Source organism: Rhincodon typus, chromosome 24 (assembly GCF_021869965.1).
Source record: "Rhincodon typus isolate 14 chromosome 24, sRhiTyp1.1, whole genome shotgun sequence".
NCBI classification, from domain to species: domain Eukaryota; kingdom Metazoa; phylum Chordata; class Chondrichthyes; order Orectolobiformes; family Rhincodontidae; genus Rhincodon; species Rhincodon typus.
The window spans coordinates 41,000,137-41,018,091 of NC_063355.1; the positions used below are offsets into that span (position 1 = coordinate 41,000,137).

At 38.9% G+C, this 17,955-nt stretch overlaps 1 protein-coding gene across 1 annotated transcript in view; it reads right to left on the bottom strand.

Moving 5' to 3' along the window:
- The window catches only part of txnrd2.2 (thioredoxin reductase 2, tandem duplicate 2), a 60,371-nt gene that overhangs the window by 16,767 nt on the left and 25,649 nt on the right, over nucleotides 1-17,955 (bottom strand). The window contains exons 6-9 of the mRNA XM_048611752.1: nucleotides 17,447-17,514; nucleotides 7,552-7,571; nucleotides 7,034-7,125; nucleotides 5,389-5,563 (exon numbers count right to left, since the gene is read on the bottom strand). Coding sequence (XP_048467709.1) covers nucleotides 5,389-5,563; nucleotides 7,034-7,125; nucleotides 7,552-7,571; nucleotides 17,447-17,514 — 355 coding nt within the window. The remainder of the gene's footprint in view (nucleotides 1-5,388; nucleotides 5,564-7,033; nucleotides 7,126-7,551; nucleotides 7,572-17,446; nucleotides 17,515-17,955) is intronic.

Below are 17,955 nucleotides of genomic sequence, written 5' to 3' on the forward strand. Positions count from 1 at the left end.
TTCAGGCCTGGACCCTCCCCAGTCCTGAAGAAGGGTCCAGGCCTGAAACGTCAACACTCCTGTTCATCTGATACCATCTGACCTGCTATGTTCCTCCAGTTCCCCATTGTATGGGCAGCCACATGAAACAGGATGTAAGAGGGTGGGTAGGAAGTAAGGTTGGTGAGAGCGGGACCAGGGAGTAAGGCTGAGGGCAGAGGGTGAAATAAATATGCAAATGAATAAGTGGTGGGGGGGGGGGGAAAGAGAGAGAGAGAGAGAGAGAGAGAGAGAGAGAGAGAGAGAGAGAGAGAGAGAGAGAGAGAGAGAGAGAGAGAAAGAAAAGGGAGAGTACAATTTTACAAAACCAAACAAACAAAAAATGAGTTTTTTTCCAAATGGACTTTTATTTAAACAGTTTATTTTAATGGATTTTTTAAAGGGTCTGCAGTGAATGACCAAGTTTTTTTTCTTAAGTCAGAAATTTAAAATGTCTATATATGTTTTAAACTTTTTGTTTTACAAAAACCAAAGATTTTTTTAAAAATAAGGAGTTGTGGGTTTTCGTTCTGGAGAAGAATTTTTTTTCCCTTTGAGGAATTTATTGAAGAGGAATCATTTTTATTCAGCTAAGTCGTTGATTTTGTTTAATTTTAGAATGTTTGATATATATTTTTAAAATTTTTTTCCATTTTAACATTATTTTCTGTAAGTAATCAAAGGTAGTTTATTTTATATACAAGGTGTTATCGAAACATCCTTTTATTTAGGCTTAATGTTATTAAGGCCATATATAAAGTACAGACTGAGATGGCTAGTAGATTTAGAAAAGTTATTATCCAGCAGGATCTGTCAGATAGACGGGTGACTGTCAGGAAAGGTAAGAAGGTAGTTCAAGAATCACCAGTGGCTATTCCTCCATCAAATACATATTCAGTTTCTGGAACAGTTGAAGGGGATAGCCTCTCTGAGGAAAATGGAAGGGCCAATCAGTTAATGGACACTTGGATTGATTCTTATGTTAGGCACCGTTTGACAAGATTTAATAGAATTATTGTTATAGGGGACTCTCCTGTCAGAGGCATAAACAGGCGATTCTGTAGCAGTGAGCATAAATTTAGGCGAGATTGATTATTGTATACATTGGTAAGAATAAAGCAGTACGGAGTGAATTTAAGAGGTTAGGTAGAAGATTAAAAAATAAAACCTTTAAAAGTAGTAATTTCTGATTTACTCCCAATGCCAAACTCAAACAAGGGAAGGAACAAAAAGGTTAAAAGGAGATAAATCAATGGCTGAAGAGCTGGTGTATTGTTCAGGAATTCAGGTTTTTGGACAATTGGAATGTCTTTTGGGATAGAAAAGACCTGTTAAGAAAGGATGGATCCAACCTAAACTGGAAAGGGATCAATATTTTAGCAGGGAGATTTGCTCATTCTATTGAGGGAGACTTTGCACTGATAGAGAAGGCGAGTGGAGGAATTCCAAGTAGCAGTGTAAATGGAAGGATTGATAGGGTAGGTTCTGAATGTGAAGAGAGCACATCAATTAGAAACGAAAGACAAAAGAGTCAGAGTATGTAGTAATTCTGAAGAACTAAACTGCATTTATTTCAATGCAAGGGGTCTTACAGATAAGGGTGATGAACTCAGGGCATGTTTAAGAACACAGGATTGGGACGTCATAGCTATGAAAGCATAATAAGGTTGTAATAATGCCAAAGATTTCCTTTTGACAACTGTCCTACAGCAGATTTACATTTTTTGCAATGTCAACATAATTAACATATTATTGGTTTTTTAAATGAATGGCAGCTCAGAGTGGTAGTAAAGAATGGTAATTGTTGCAATTGGGACCAGTATTACTAGCACATGGATCTAGATATCTCTATGAACTTGTTCTCAGCAGTAACTCCCAGAGGCAGTTTGCAAGGCTCGTCCTGTTTCATAAATCAGACTCCCAGGTAGTAAATCTTACACTTCAAATAAAATTTCTACAGCACCTGTAACATTGAAGCTGCATCAAAAAAGCTCAATTTGTTCTTTTGTGTGAAGCATCAGTTCTTTTCCTTAACAACTTGTAAAACTTAGATCTGTCTAAAATTTAAATACCATCAGCACCCTTCTCACATGCCAAATATCAGGGCAGATCCTCTGATGAGTGATCTTTCTCTCCTTGTTGTATCCGGAAGTGCTATCACACACAACCAAACGAATTTGTTTCCCATCACCAAATCACCATGAGTTTTTTTTTGTTTTTAAACAACTAACCACCACCAGTAAAATCACCCATGTGGCCAATTAAATATTTACACGCAAAGTCTATTAGAGGCAATGCAAGGTGATCCTTTCCTCACCTTTAGCTTCCTAATTCATTCACCTGCATCGTATGAGATTGGCTCTCTGTCTCATCTTTCCTGAGCTTCAATTATATTGCCGTAAGTACACTACTACCACCTTGTCTGCAAGCAAGATTCACAGAATCATCTAAGTCAAACACATGGTTTACCAGGAGATCTACACAATATTCCCCACTCCCTGCAAATCTGGGCTTTCAAAGATAAAGCATGGCTGCAAATGCTCTTCAATCTACTCTACACTCTCTTACTCAAAAAACTTGAAAGACCACTGACTGAAACCACATTCAGAAAGCAGACTATCTGCTCTCTTAATCAAAACTAAAAGAAATGTACAGGAAGGATTGAAAATAATGATAGGAAAGTGCAGGGGGATGAAACTCTATTCAGTCAAGTTTAACTGCATTTCTATGCAATTCATTATATAAGACGTAGCACCCAGCGAAAGACTACACAGTACAACAGAGAGGAAATCATTGTGTTAAAGAGTTAACTGCTTCTCATTGCTTTCTCTCCCATTGTCTAAAACACCTGGTTTGGGTGTGTTAAAAGAAAGAAAAAACCTGAGTGCAAACTCAAAACCACAGATCAATGTGCTTACAGTTTACTTCTAGGTTTGCTGAGCAGAGGTGGGGCTGACCAAAGAAGGATGTAAGATTTTCATCATGGACTCATTGTAAAGACTTCTGACAGTGAGAAAGATTAGGTGGATTACTTTGCTGTTGAGCCTGTGAAGCTACACATTTGTATTCATTCAAGGAGGTCTTTTATATATTTGAATAGACTCAGTTTACATACCATTGAGTTCATAAGACTTACATAACATTGTACCTACTTCAACTTGAAAACCAAACTCACTAAAGAAAAGTTTTGTGGTTGATTCAGCAATTCTGCAATGATAAAACTGCTTTTCAAACAATACAAGCTCCCCACAATGTCACAACGAGTCGAACAGCTAAGTAGCTGAGCCAAACAGATCAGTTTGAAACCTTCCTTAATTCCCTCTCTCTGCTGGGTCAACGGGAGCAGTGGAGGTCTCCAGGTGGCCTTAGCTGCTTTGAGCTAGGGTAGGAAAAGTAATGGCTCGCATTGCCACAACTTCAGTGATCCTGGATTCAAGTGTGAATATGAGAATATGAAAGTTTCCCGAGACAATCAACCTGAACTTCCTACATTCACACAGGAACAGAGGCCACTTGGCATCTCATTCCTGAGCATGTATTTCAAATCCTGTTTTTAATTTTCCCCAAAATATATTGCTTCACACTTCATTTTACCTGTTTGTCCATTCGCTGGCCTGACTCCTTTAGAAGTCTTCCAGTGTTTTTAAAGATTGCCAAAACCCTCACTCATGCTTTGACAGTAAATTCCAACACACACTTACATATCCACAGTTCCCTGAAAGCTGCCACCCAGGTGGATAGAGTTGTTAAGAAGGCGTATGGTGTGTTAGCTTTCATTAATAGAGGGATTGAGTTCAAAAGCCGTGAAGTTATGCTCCAGCTATACAAAAGCCTGGTTCGGCCACATCTGGAGTATTGTGTCCAGTTCTGGTCGCCTCATTACAGGAAAGATGTGGAAGCGTTGGAAAAGGTGCAGAGGTCCAGGATGTTGCCTGGAATGGAGGGAAGGTCTTACGAGGAAAGGTTGAGAGCGCTAGGGCTTTTCTCTTTAGAACGACGAAGGACGAGAAGTGACTTGATAGAGGCGTACAAAATGATCAGAGGTATAGATAGTGTGGACAGCCAGAGACTTTTCCCCAGGGTGGAGGCAACTATTACAAGGGGACATAGTTTTAAAGTGAGTGGAGGTAGATATAGGGGAGACGTCAGAGGTAGGTTCCTAACTGAGAGAGTGGTAGGGGCGTGGAATGCATTGCCGGAGAGGGTAGTGCAGTCGGCCTCATTAGGGTCAGTTAAGCTGCTATTAGATCGGCATTTGAATGATAGTATAAGGTAGGGGTGGAGGTTAGATAGACCTTAGGTTTAGGGTAAAAGTTCGGCACAACATAGTGGGCCGAAGGGCCTGTACTGTGCTGTACAGTTCTATGTTCTATATGTTAGTGAGCACGAGAAGTAAATTTCAATCCGACACTCCTTACAGCCATTTAGATCCAATGTCAATCACTAGGATACAAAATTTCTCATCCTTCTCCAATTGAAGCAAGACTGTAACTCACTCTTTCCAACTTTAAACAACATTCTATCTAGGCTGGTACATTTCCTACCATACCATACACATGACTCTTTGTAGCAAGTGAAACACAGCATCAAAATTCACAGTGCTATGATCCTGTGAAACACTAAGTTCATTAATTCTAATTCCTTCCTGAGTTAAGTGCCAATAAAAATGAAAAAGTAAAAACCTAGAACATTAAAGCACACTATAAAAATGGGTAGCGTTCTCTCTCTTTCTTTTCTTTTCTCCCCCACCCCCTCCCCAATATTCAGTAAGATTGTCCTGTGTGTGCCTGAGTAGTACAGATTTGATTCCAGTTGTATGGTGAGCTAACTATTCTTATCAATGGTGCTGATAAAGAAGGTGATAAATGATATCAATGTCCCTGGAAAGACAAGGCCCAAAAAACCCCCAGCAAGGAATTCTCCTTCTCAGTGCTCTCCAGGCCTTACATACTGGAGGATTACAAGTGGAGTTTGAGTGAGAAAATATGAAACTCATCACAGATGTTCTCTCCTTCAGATAGAATACCAACGCTAAGTGCAGAGGCTCCTATGAATGATGGGCATTTGGACAACAATGGAAGACGATCTACATGTTTGCAAGTAAATACTAATGCATTTTCAGAAATTGTATCAAACTAATGTATAAGGGAACACAATCTAGCACACAAAAGCAGCACTGAATAGTGATAACAATACATCATGATAGATTGAACTAGAATTAATCTGCCATGCCATTTTATTGCCCAATAAAAACATGACAAGTGGCTTTTATGAAAGTTACATGTTTTCCTAGTTCAAACACACACAAATGCAAGTTTGCAAAATCAATGCTTCTGATTAAAGGAATATGTTAAGAATTGATTTTCTTACCAATCGCCCACATCACGGTGTCAAAGGACTCTCGTTCTTCCACATTCAACTCAAGATTTTTCCAAATAACCTGCAGTTTTCCACTATCCAGTTTTTCAATTTTGATTGGAATGCATTTCCAAAAGATCCTGGTACCATAAGATGCCATGTGGTCTGTCACCAAGTGAGCCATTTGCTACATTAAAGGAAACAAGAAATAAGTTAAACTGTAACCGCATATTATCAGGCAATGTCATAATCTGTGACCACATTTAAAAGGGCCCATTTCTGAAACAGCAACTGGGATCTTTAGATGAGGTATGTCAGGAAGAAAGTTGAATTTTCCAGTTTAACCTTTATTGGGCTGGATTTTCTGAGGAGTGGCAATCAATAAATCATTCACAGATTACCCCTCTGCTCCTCCGTTTTTACATAATGAAACAGCTCCGCATTTATGACAGGAGATTCTAATCAGGGCACCTTCAGAAATGCAGAGCTGTACTTTCATTCTGACAGGCTCGTTGTGGTGCAGAAAAGTCAAGAATGCATGCTGAAACAAAGAAAGTTTCGATGCAACAAAAAGTTTAGATGGAATATTTTAAATCACTTTATCTTAGCAAAACAGTGTTGTAAATATAACATGGAATAATACTCTTGCTCTCATAAAAGGGTGTGTTTTCCAACTTACTGCTATCAAGCACATGAAAGATCTGTTTGGATATTAAAAGTATTATGGACGTATGAGAATCTCGGAGCTTAGATTACATCCTTGTCGTTAATATTACCCAAAAGTTTTGAAGATTTTATTTATTTTAATTAGCATCAACTATTCATCAACCTCCATTATGTGCATCTACTCATATACCTCAGTGTGTAGAGTAATTGTTCTGTTATTGCATTAAAGGAGGCTTCAATTTTACTAACTGCTGCATCATCTACGCTCTAAGAGCTTCTAACCCCATAGTGTCACCTCTACAAAATCCATCTATGTAAAATTGCCCAAAACATTGTTGTCCATACCCTGTCAATCTACAAAGTACCCAAAGTACCTCTGTCCTTGATTATATACACTGGCTGCCAATTTGTCAAGCCTCAGATTTTAAATTCTTATCTTGGCGTTTCAAACCCCTACAGGCCTTGCCTCATCTTATCTCTGCAACCTCCTCAAACACATCACTCCTCATCCGCCAAATCCTCCATTCCTCTTCTATATCATTCAGTCCTTTGCCCCAGCAGCTGCAATCAAGCCATCACCTAACTTGGTCTCACAACATACTCAGGTTGTCTCCCTAAACTCACCCAATTCCTTCTCCTCTACAACCATCCTTAAAACCAAAATCTTCCATCAAGTTTGTGTTAGCTTCTTCCAAACATACTTCCATTGACAGCGTTTTGTTTTGTAGTACTTTACAATGTTTCCTATATTAAGAGCATTAAATAAGTACAAGTTATCAGTTTCAGCTCCTTCTATGACAAGTCCACAGATACAATATTTATCAGTGAAAACAGACTCCATAAAAAAGTCTTTAAGAACATCATTATACCATTGCTAAATAATACAGCCTCTGTATTTCACTTCATGATTCTAGACAACTTCAAAGTAGAATCTGTTAATGAAAAATCAAACCTATTTAATAGTTAAGTATAGAAATATGCCATATCATACCTGGTCAAAGCCACGGAGAGGAATGCTTCGCACCATGATTGAAGTGTCCAAACCAACACCAGTTAAAAATCCAGCACACTCCAAGGCCACATCTAATAAAGTATCAGGTTAAGGATCCAAATATTAATGCACTATGCGTGGGGTTTAAAAAATGTTTTTATTAAACCTGGTGATTGACATTAGTTATGATTTCATCAACATGAAATTATGTTTAGCACCTTTAAAAGTATTTGTAAGGCAGGTAAAATTATTAAGACAATATATCTTTACAGGCAGCCCCTGAATTGCGAATGGATTCTTCTCCTGAGTCTATTCACAAGTGGATTTATACACAGGTCAGAATACAACACAGGACAATATAAAGCAGCCATTCTTAGGTACACGAAATGGTTATATGTCAGGTCTTTAATATCATACTCCTGTACAGGATCATAAGAACAATCATTTGTAAATCAGACATTCATAAATCGGGGACCCCCTGTATTACTAATCTATTAAGGATTTCAAAAGAAGGATACAGCTTGCACCAATAACCAACCTATATAGAGAAAGGAAAAAATATTAAAGTGAAAAATGTAATCTATTTAAGGTGTTTTTTTTGGTGCCACACTTGCTTTTTCTTTCAACTTCAGCAACATACACTGTCCTGTAAAATATACTGAAAGGTAATCTGGCTGCTAGTCTCTGCCAATCTCAGGCATATGCCAACCATTGAGAAGAGCTCAAGACTAGCAGAGGAAGATCCATTCATTGCTGTATGGTTGATAAAGTTTACCATTGGGCTGCATAGTAATCAACAAACACAGGAACAAAAGGCATCCTCCTACACAAACCTCCCAAAGCCTGTATGCACTAATCTGCAACAAGAAACTTAGCTTAGTACATCAAAGCAAAATAAAAAGATTACGTTTAATATTATTCATATGTTGAAAGATTAATCAGGCATGGTAGAACACACGCGCGTGCACAAAACACTCCGCTGGTTGGAGTCCTACAATTGTGGTTGTTGGAGGTCAAACATTTCAGCCACAAGTCACTACTGCAGGAATTTCTCATGCAACGTCCTAAGCCATCTTCACCTGCTTGAATATATCCTCTCTGCCATCATAAGGTCAGAGATGGGGGTAATCGCTGATGGCTGCACAATATTAAGTAGATACTGAAGCAGTCCGTGTCAAATGCAGCAAGACCAGGACAATATCCAGGCTTGGACTCATAAGTGCCAAAAAACATTTGTGCCACACAAGTGCCATGCAATGACCATCTCTAAAATGAGAGAATCCAACCAATCCCTCTTGACATTCAATGGCATTACCATTGTTGAATGGCTCATGATCAACAAAGACCAAACCTGGATCAGCTATATATATGGAGTGGCTAAAAGACCAAATTAGAGATCAGGAATTCTCTAGTTAAGTCACCTCATCAGGCCCCAAAGCCTGTCCACCATCTACAAGCTACAAACTAGGAGTGCAAGGAAATACTTTCCACTTGTTTGGATGAATGCAACTCTAACAGTACTCAAGCAGTTCAACACCATTCAGGACAAGGCTGCTACCTTGATTGGCACCTCAATTAACACCTTCAATATTCACTCCCTCCGTCACCAAGGCATTGTGGCAGCAGGGTAATCTACTTACTAGAAGCTATGCAAAACTCAAAGTACTTGGACTATACCTTCTAAATTCATGAGCTCTACAACTAGAGAGGACAAGAGCAGCAAATACACGGCAACACCACTGCCTACAGGTTTTCCACCAAGCTACACATCATCCTGACTTGGAACTGTTGACCATTCCCTTACTGTCACTGGGTCAAAATCATTAAACTCCCTTCCTGGGCTCAAGGCAGTGGGAAAGATACAAATCACCCTACTTAACAGTAGCCAAACTAATAGCAGTGGGCCACAGATGGCCTACCACACCAGAGCAGGTGATCAATTCAGCATGCAGTGGGAATGAAAGAAAAAAAGTCAACTGTGTTTGCTGCAACAAGTAGATTCTAAGGCACACAAGGTGATTAACTTCTTAGTCATTTGGCGGCTTTGTTTAGCCCAAATTAGTTTCCGTCTGGCCAATACTGAAGAGTGTTTGCAGGCCAGTCTTCCATTTAAAATTCAGCCAAACCTCCTGCAAAATACAATCATGGTGTGGAGGTTCCAGTGTTAGAATGGGGTGGACAAAGTCAGAAGTCACATGGTACCAGGTTATAGCCCAATAAGTTTATTTTAAATCACAAGCTTTTGAAGCACTGCTCCTTCACCTGACAAAAGAGCAGCATTGTGAAAGCTCGTGATTTCAAATAAACCTGTTGGACTATAACCTGGTATCACGTGACTTCTGAAAATGCAATCAAACCAAGTGAGATTCAGGGAGGTTAGCTATGATGCTGGTTCTGCAATCAGTTGATCTGGTCGCTTGTGGCCTGTGACTATAGTGAAATCAGGTGTGGAGATCTCTGTAAAGTATCAGTGTGGTTCCATTCTGATGGTATATGCATATTCTGAGGAACGTAGCGAGTGAAGGTTTGTCCCCCTAATCAACATTACGTACTCGAAGAATGGAAAAAACTATTGAGAATAGGTTAGGTTAAGAGATGCCCCAATTTTTGGACCCCCAAAAAATGTCATATTCCAACAAGCAAAGGTTGAACATAAGAAAATGGGTAAACTTCTCCATCAACAAAAAGCAGGTCGGGTGTTCAGTTTAGAGTCTACCCAAACAACAGCCCTTAATGATGAGGAAGGATGTGTGTGCATTGGCTATGAACCAATTCACATGAATCAGGCTTAAACCGATGATCTTATGAATTCAAAAGCAGCAGGACTCAGTTCCAAGTCTGTAGTTCTGTGAAATTAGCACTTTTTTTGCAGAGGAAAAAATATAAACACTTTTTTTTTTAAAAAGATCATAATACAAATGGTAAAAGACCTCTGAAAATACTGTAAATTCTGAAAAGGCCAAAAAAAACCTTTTGCTCTGTGTGTGGCCCATGCAAAATTAAGCTTCAAGACACTTGAAGGATGAAGTGATGGTGGAATGGACAATTCTAATGACAAGACTAATCCCTTCAGGAATTAACAATACAATGCAACTAAAAATGCAATACATATTGCTGAAGACTACCAGTATTTAATCTTACTGCCCCAAGGGACTACATCATTGGTGTTAAATCCACAATGAGCTGTACACAATAGGAATGTGCCCTGGGCTGCTATCCAGAATATTATAGGTCACTTGTGCATAAGCAGCTGAAGCTTCCAATACCCTTTTAATGGACATCAATGTATCTATTATCCAGCTGGTTTATCTAAAAGGTGATCTGTTGGATGCAGATACACTGATCGTCAAGGCAGTCTATTTATTTTACTAAATACATAGCATTTAATTGCATTCATCATAATCAGTCCCTCAATCTCCAGTGCAATTTTATTAATTCAATGTGGGCAACTATTTGCCTTAGCAATAATAATGTTACTCCCATATTTTTAAACATTCATGGAATGTGGATGTTGCTAGCTGTATTGGCCATCCCTGATTGCACTGAAGAGGTGGTGTAAGTGGCTCTCTCGAAGTACTGGAGTCCTTTGGGTGTAGGGACTCCCACAGTGCTGCTAGGAAGGGAATTCCAAGACTTTGATCCTGGGACAGTGATGGAATAATCATATACTTCCAAATCAGGTCAATATGCAACTTGCATGTGATTGTCTTTCCAGCATCTGCTGGCCTTGTACTTCTAGGTGCTGAAAGTTTGTGGGTCAACAGAGCCGTGGGTGAGTTACTACATCTCATCTTGTAAATGTTAAACACTGCCACCACCATGCATCAGTAATGAAAGAAGTGAATATCGGACGGGACGTGAATCTAGGAGGAACGGGGTGCGGATCTAGATGAATGTTTGTCCGGGCAGGTGTCAAGCTTCTTAAGTACTGTTGGAGCTGCATACATCCATGTAGATTGACAGTATACTGACACACTCCTGACTGTGCCTTGTAGATGGCGGACAGGCGTTGGGGACACAGGTAGTGAGTTACTCACTGCAGTATTCCTAGCATCTGAACTGCTTCTGTAGCCACTGTATTTATATGATTGATCCAATTAAGTTTCTAGTCAATGGTAACCCCCAGCATGTTGATAGTGGGGCGTTCAGCAATGTTAATATCAAGGGAATTATAGTCAGATTCTCTTTGGTTGGAGATGGTCATTGACTGATAATTTCTGGCATGAATGGACATGCTTATAACTGTTAAGCAAAATGGAACCATCTCATATAGTTCTGCCTTCAAAACAAGGACAGTCTATCCATCTTTTCAACTCAGCTTCTAGCCACTCTTCCTATGCTCTACCCAAATGCCAATTTATAAAGCGACTTGAAATATTTTGCTTGAGTTAAAGGCACTATATAAATGCACATTTGTCCTCCAAACCTCCAGTGCAATGTGAAACACTGGTCATTGGCTTACAGGGCTACTTTATAAACTTAACCTCCCCCCAGCTCCTTGCATCGAATGCAAAAGGATTGGAGCTTTTGAAAGATTCAACAGGTGAATAACTTGTTACAAGAAGGCAAGGCAGAGACTGCAACCCTGGCCTTGGGAATGTCCCTTGAATTTAGCAAGTACCAGACACCAGATGCAGCCTCAGGCAACAGATGACAAGACACTTTACAAATTTTCAGCCATTTTGACAGGGGTGTTCTTTTCTGCAGCATTTCAGGATTAACTCTCAATTTTCAAAAAGCAAGGAAAAAGACTCTCAGTTCTGACATCTCAAAACCAGAGACGCTGCAGTCTTATAATTCCAGTAACTTACACAAAGTGTTGTCCACTTTTGCAGATCCTAAAGGATTGTCAATTTAAAGCAAAAAATTTAAAACGTGGTCAAATGAAGAGAAACTTGGGATCAGGAGCATTTAAACAATAAAAGCAGAAAAAATATCCTGAAGTATGCCAAAAATTTAGACAACTAATTAAATGATTCAATCACAATATATTCTGGGAAAACTGCAAAAGAACAGTCATATTTGATTAAGAACAAAAAAGCTACTGTAACCCCTCAAGGCTTATTCTGACTATTATTGCAGGAATGTAACAAGGTCAACAGCAAAACACCTCCCATACACTGTTAAAACCTGTATCAACAATGACCAGACAATAGTAGTATTAGGAGTACGGTCTTCTAATCAAACAGTAAAATCAATGTTCATTTGCAATCCTCAAAATGATTAATTTCACCCTGTCAACTTGGATCTACAACTGCAGAATGGAGAATAAGAATGTGTATAACAAAAAAGTCTGTATTTTTGTAGTGCCTCAGTTCCAAAATTGACATTAAAATATTAGTCTTTGTATTCACTCTGATACAGATGTAAACCACATTTCAGTGCGGAGTCTGAATGCTGGACATCCACTGCTATCTAGTGGTGGTAAATTGAAATAGCAAGTAAAAGCTAGCCGAGAGTCACTGGAGGCAGCACGTTGCAAAATAATTTGTAAGCAATGACAAAGGGAAGAGCTTGTACCACACTGCTGTTAATTAGCCAGTTGATTAGCTCAGTTAGTTGGATGGCTGGTTTGCGACACAGATTGATGCCAACAGTGTGGGTTCAATTCCTGCATGGCTGGAGTTCTTTCTCAACCACTACCCTTGGCTAAGGTGGTGACCCTCCAGTTAAACCACAAACAGTCATGACTCTCTGATGAGAAAACAGCCCTATGGTCTGGTAGAACTATGGCGAGTTTACCCCTACCTGTTGCAGCTGTACAGGACATTGGTGAGGCCACTTTTAGAATACTGCATTCAATTCTGGTCTCCTGCTTCCAGAAAGATGTTGTTAAACTTGAAAGGGTTCAGTAAAGATTTACAAGGATGTTGCCGAGCTTGGACAGCTTAAGATATAGGGGGAGACTTAACAGGCTGGGGCTAATTTCCCTAGAGTGTCGGTGGCTAAGGGTTTTTTTTTTTTAATTCCTTCATGGTATGAGGGCATTGTTGACCAGGCAGCATTTATTTCCCATTCCTAATTGCCCACAGTAAAGAGTCAACCACATTTCTGTGGGTCTGGAGTCACATGTAGGCCAGACCAGGTAAGGATGGCAGTTTCCTTCTCTAAAAGGAATTGAGAGAACCAGATGAGTTTTTCCAACAATCGGCAATCATTAGACTCAGTCATCATTAGACTCTTAATTCCAGATATTTATTGGATTCAAATTCCACCATCTGTTGCGGCAGGAATCGAACCTGGGTCCCCAGAACTTTATCTGGGTCTCTGGATTAACAGTTCAGTGGTAATACTAGGCCATTGCCCCCCCTAAGGTGACCTTACAGAGGTTTATAAAATTATAAGAGGCATAGATAGGATGAATATTCAAGGTTTTTTTACCCCCGTGAAGGGGAGTCCAAAACTAGAGAGCATAGATTTAAGGTGACAGGAGAAAGATTTAAAAGGGACCTGATGGGCAACTTTTTCGTTTGGAGGGTGGTGCGTGTATGGAACGAGCTGCCAAAGGGAGTGGTGGAGGCAGGTACAATTACAACATTTAAAAGACATCCGGATGGGTACATGAACAGGAAGGGTTTAGAGGGATATGGGCCAAATGCTAGCAAATGGGACTAGATCAGTTTAGGACATCAGGTCAATGCAGATAGGTTTAACTGCAGGGTCTGTTTCCGTACTGTATAACTCTGACTCTACAAGTTAGTGTTTTAACTAGATTAAAATTGCGTTCAGGCAAATTTTTGATTTTGCCTTTCTCCCCAAATGTTGAATGAAATCTGACAATTTCAGATTTGAGTCTCTTGCTACCCAAGATTCAGCTATAGGAGCTGATCATTCAAATTCGATATAAAAGTAGCTTAAAATTTAGCCTATATTTTCAGTTTTTGCAGAAAAGAAACAAAAAACAGTATTCCTTTAGTGCAATTTGCCTCCATGCTGTTTAAGGAGATGAACTTGGCCAGGGATTTTCAGACAGGACCAAATCAAACACCACCATAAAAATGAGTTTAATCTACCCAAAGCAATATTGGTAAACAAATTAGTTAGAGAAGATTTAACTGTTGACCATATAAACATTGTTTATTAAATTTAATACTTCGGGCTTGACTTTTATCAAAAATTCAACGGGCCAGATTTGGCTAGCAGGATGTCTAATACAGCTACCGTGAGTTAGACTTTCCCATATACATATACTTCAGCTGAAAACATTTTGCCCACTTGGTCGACGAGTCTGCAAACTGGTAGCAGCAAAACAAAGCAAGCAATGCAACTGGAAGCCGAGTGGTTAGGGAAAGCAACAGGGCATCTCCACAACCAATGAGATTTCAGGATTATCCCAAAATAGGCAGAGAAGGAAGATGAATTAAAGAATTCAATGTCCAATCAGGTGCCAGAGTGACTGCATTAATATAGAACAAAGATAAAAAGGAAAAGTCTAAATATCTAAAAGTCTAAATATTTTAAGATTTCTCTGAAAATTTCAAAACTTGAAGAGATTAAATTTCACAGTCATAATAAATTTTTAGTACCTGAGATTGGCAGTCAAGAAGTTATCACAACATTAAGATTATAGTTGTAATTATTAACCCTGAGGAATAGGACAGCAATATGAAGATATCATTGTTTAACCATGTGTCTGCTGCTTGCCAGGATGTTCTTCTGTTTGTGAAACAATGAGAACCATTAGCCTCACTGTTATTTCCAAAGTTTGGCTCTTTATAATTCCTGCAGTACTTATTAACCTTGTGGGTGGCGCTATAGTCAGTGTTTTCAGCGTCAGGTGCTACACAATGGTTAAAGTTGCCACAGTCTTACCAGACCACAGGGTTGTTCTTTTATTAGAGATGGTGATTTAACCTGAGGATCACCATGCCTCCGGTGAGGGGAAAGGTAGAGAAAGAGAGTTCTTCACGGTTATCTCAGCCAGTGTGGGAACTGAACCCTTACATTTGGCATCACAAACCAGCCATCCAGTCAAATGAGCTAACTAATCACCCACAACAGTTACTATCTTACTGTAGTGATTGTACTACCCTGGGCTTGAGGTTCTCATAAATCACTTAAAATTCTTTTAGATTTTTCCAACATTTTCCCAAGTAACTGAAACTTCTAATATTCAAAGCGATCAATTAAAAATTGAAAAATCACAATAACAAAATTCTAATTAACCATTAAAAACTGTTCCATATTCCCATTGCTTGACAACTTTCTATAGAACTATTATTAAAAATTTATAAATAAATTTAGAAACTTCATGTCATTCAATGCATTTAAATGAGAAGTCAGACACCAGGAAGCCAATTTTTTTGTGTTAGCTGACATGAAGTATAATTCATACAGAAACTTTTCAATTCGTGTGTTTAATCGCACGTTCACCTGTCTTGTTACTGTGAAATTTGCGCAGAAATAATGTGTGCCAATGGCCTCACTATTATTTTGACAGCAATTTTTGTACCATTGCATTTGAAAATTTATAGTGTAGCTTTAATGAAACAAAACTTCCATTTGTGATTTTTTTTCCTCAACATCCATCATTTTGACTTTGCCAACAACCAGATTCTTTGCTGACACATTTTCAGTTCGTCACATTTCATTTGAGATACAACATACAGGAGGAAAAGTGCCAGTGATTCTTTTAAGAAAGCACCAACAAGGCAAATGCTATAGTTTTTCAAATGGAATGAACCATTGGGAATATTGGATGATATTTTTACTTTGATCATTATCGTTTTAAGAGGTTGAAATATCAGGAAGCTATGCATTATTGTTCTAACATATTGACTCTTCTTTAGAATAGATTGTGAAGGACAGAGGATATTTTAACACACAAAAACACATATTGAGGCTATATCAATGATATCACTGGACTGCTATACAAAAGCTCAACAAGCATATTGTGGGAAATTTGTTGCTCTTTGAAGTAATTTTACTACCTTTACCCAACCTGAGGCAAGATGCACAAGTCTCTAAATATCCCTTCACAATGGATTGGAATTACAGCCTGACTGAAGTTTGTCAAAGTAGAGTGGACTTTTGTTTGCTTTGGGTTAAAATGACCTTTTACTGAGGTCTTGTGACATTTTCAAAAGACATTGGGAAAATAAATCTCTGACTCAGAACCCAACTCTACACTTCAGCAATTTACAAGATATTATTTTTCAAATTCAAGTTTTAATACCGTATGCAACAGTTGTCTGAATTAAATAAAAATGAAATTTATCCAACCTCACGCTAAGTTAGAAAATCCCAAGCCTGGGAGCAGTCACAAGGTCTGTAAACACAGTTGAAGAAACCTGCTGACTATGGACATTACAATTGCTGCACTGTTGTACTTACCTTGGAAATCAAAGTCAAATAGTATAATAGAATACAGTCTACAGAAAGCCCCTCACATAAACTAACCCACACTTGTCATATTATCCATGGAAACTTAAATCCTTGTGGAAATAGAGAACAGCATCCAGTAAATTGCTTCTCTGTTTCTTTGAAAAATGAAGAAGAGGGCAACATACTTAACTAACCAATAGAGTTATAATGCAGAACAACCTATAAAGCTTTGCCACTTATACTTGCAGTTCACCGGCTTCTATTAGATTGTCAACTCCAGCGATAACAAGGAAGCAAAGGACAGAGGAGAAAAAAGGCCAAATTCTCTGGGTTTAAAAAAAAATTAAAGAAGTGTAAATTACTTTTCAAAAACTGTAATTTGAACCAGTTTCTTGAAAATGCACAAGAATAGCCAGCAACCATTTGCTGCCCAATTCACCTTCTGTTGCTTCCTATCACTTTATTACAATTCCACTTAGTTCTTTTGGTAAGAAAATGATATAAAACATGGTCAGCTCAATGAGACCTCTCACCCATTGGTAATACAAATATTGGAGCAACAACATAACTTATAGGCACAAAAAGATGGAGTCAATTTATTTTAAAACTATTATATGCAAATAGCTGGAAATGTACTTAATGTAGTAATTCAGCCTTGGCCCTTTCAGAATTTGTAGTTTGAGGAATTCGGAAAGGCTCAATGGACTTTGTAATGAGCTACACATGATCCCCCGTTTTCTGGCCCCTCATAAATAAATCTTGAGTAATGTAATATTTTTATGCTTGGCAAACAACAATTTCATCAGACCTTTTGCAACAGCTCACTACAATCAGACATATTAACCAACTCAATAGCTGATTTAAAAAGTAGTCAATATAATTATTAGTTTTAAAGACATAAAGTAAGATAGCTTTCCTTTTCCTGTATTTTATAACAGGAAGCCAAGGTTCATTAAATACTGGTACTGTTCATATTGTACATCTTAACCAAGCAGCTTTGCATTTCTAGTAAACTGTCCACTGCAGATACATTAACCTCTCCTCCCCTCATTACATTTGAGAACGCAGCTAAATGGATTATTTACTCACGTTTTTCCAGGTGAGTCTTGAAGCCAGAAAATATCATCACTGGAAATGCCAAGTTCAGCCCCTGGAATCTTTAGCAAAGAAAATGAGTATTTTACCATTTTATAGCAAAAAGAAATATTGTTTTGTATTTCGGTCTGTTCCAAGAAAATAAACAGCCTGTCAGACAACAAGGTGCAGGGCTGGATGAACACAGCAGGCCAAGCAGCATCACAGGAGCAGAGAGGCTGACGTTTCGGGCCTCGGTGGGGGGAGGGGAGATTTTGAAACTTGTGAAATCCACATTGATACCATTGGGCTGCAGGGTTCCCAAGCGGAATTTGAGTTGCTGTTCCTGCGATACTAACCCTAACCCTAACCCTAACCCCCCACCGCATCCCAAAACCAGTCCAGCTCGTCCCTGCCTCCCTAACCTGTTCTTCCTCCCACCTCTCCCCTCCTCCCACCTCAAGCCGCACCTCCATCTCCTACCGACCAACCTCATCCCGCCCCCTTGACCTGTCCGTCCTCCC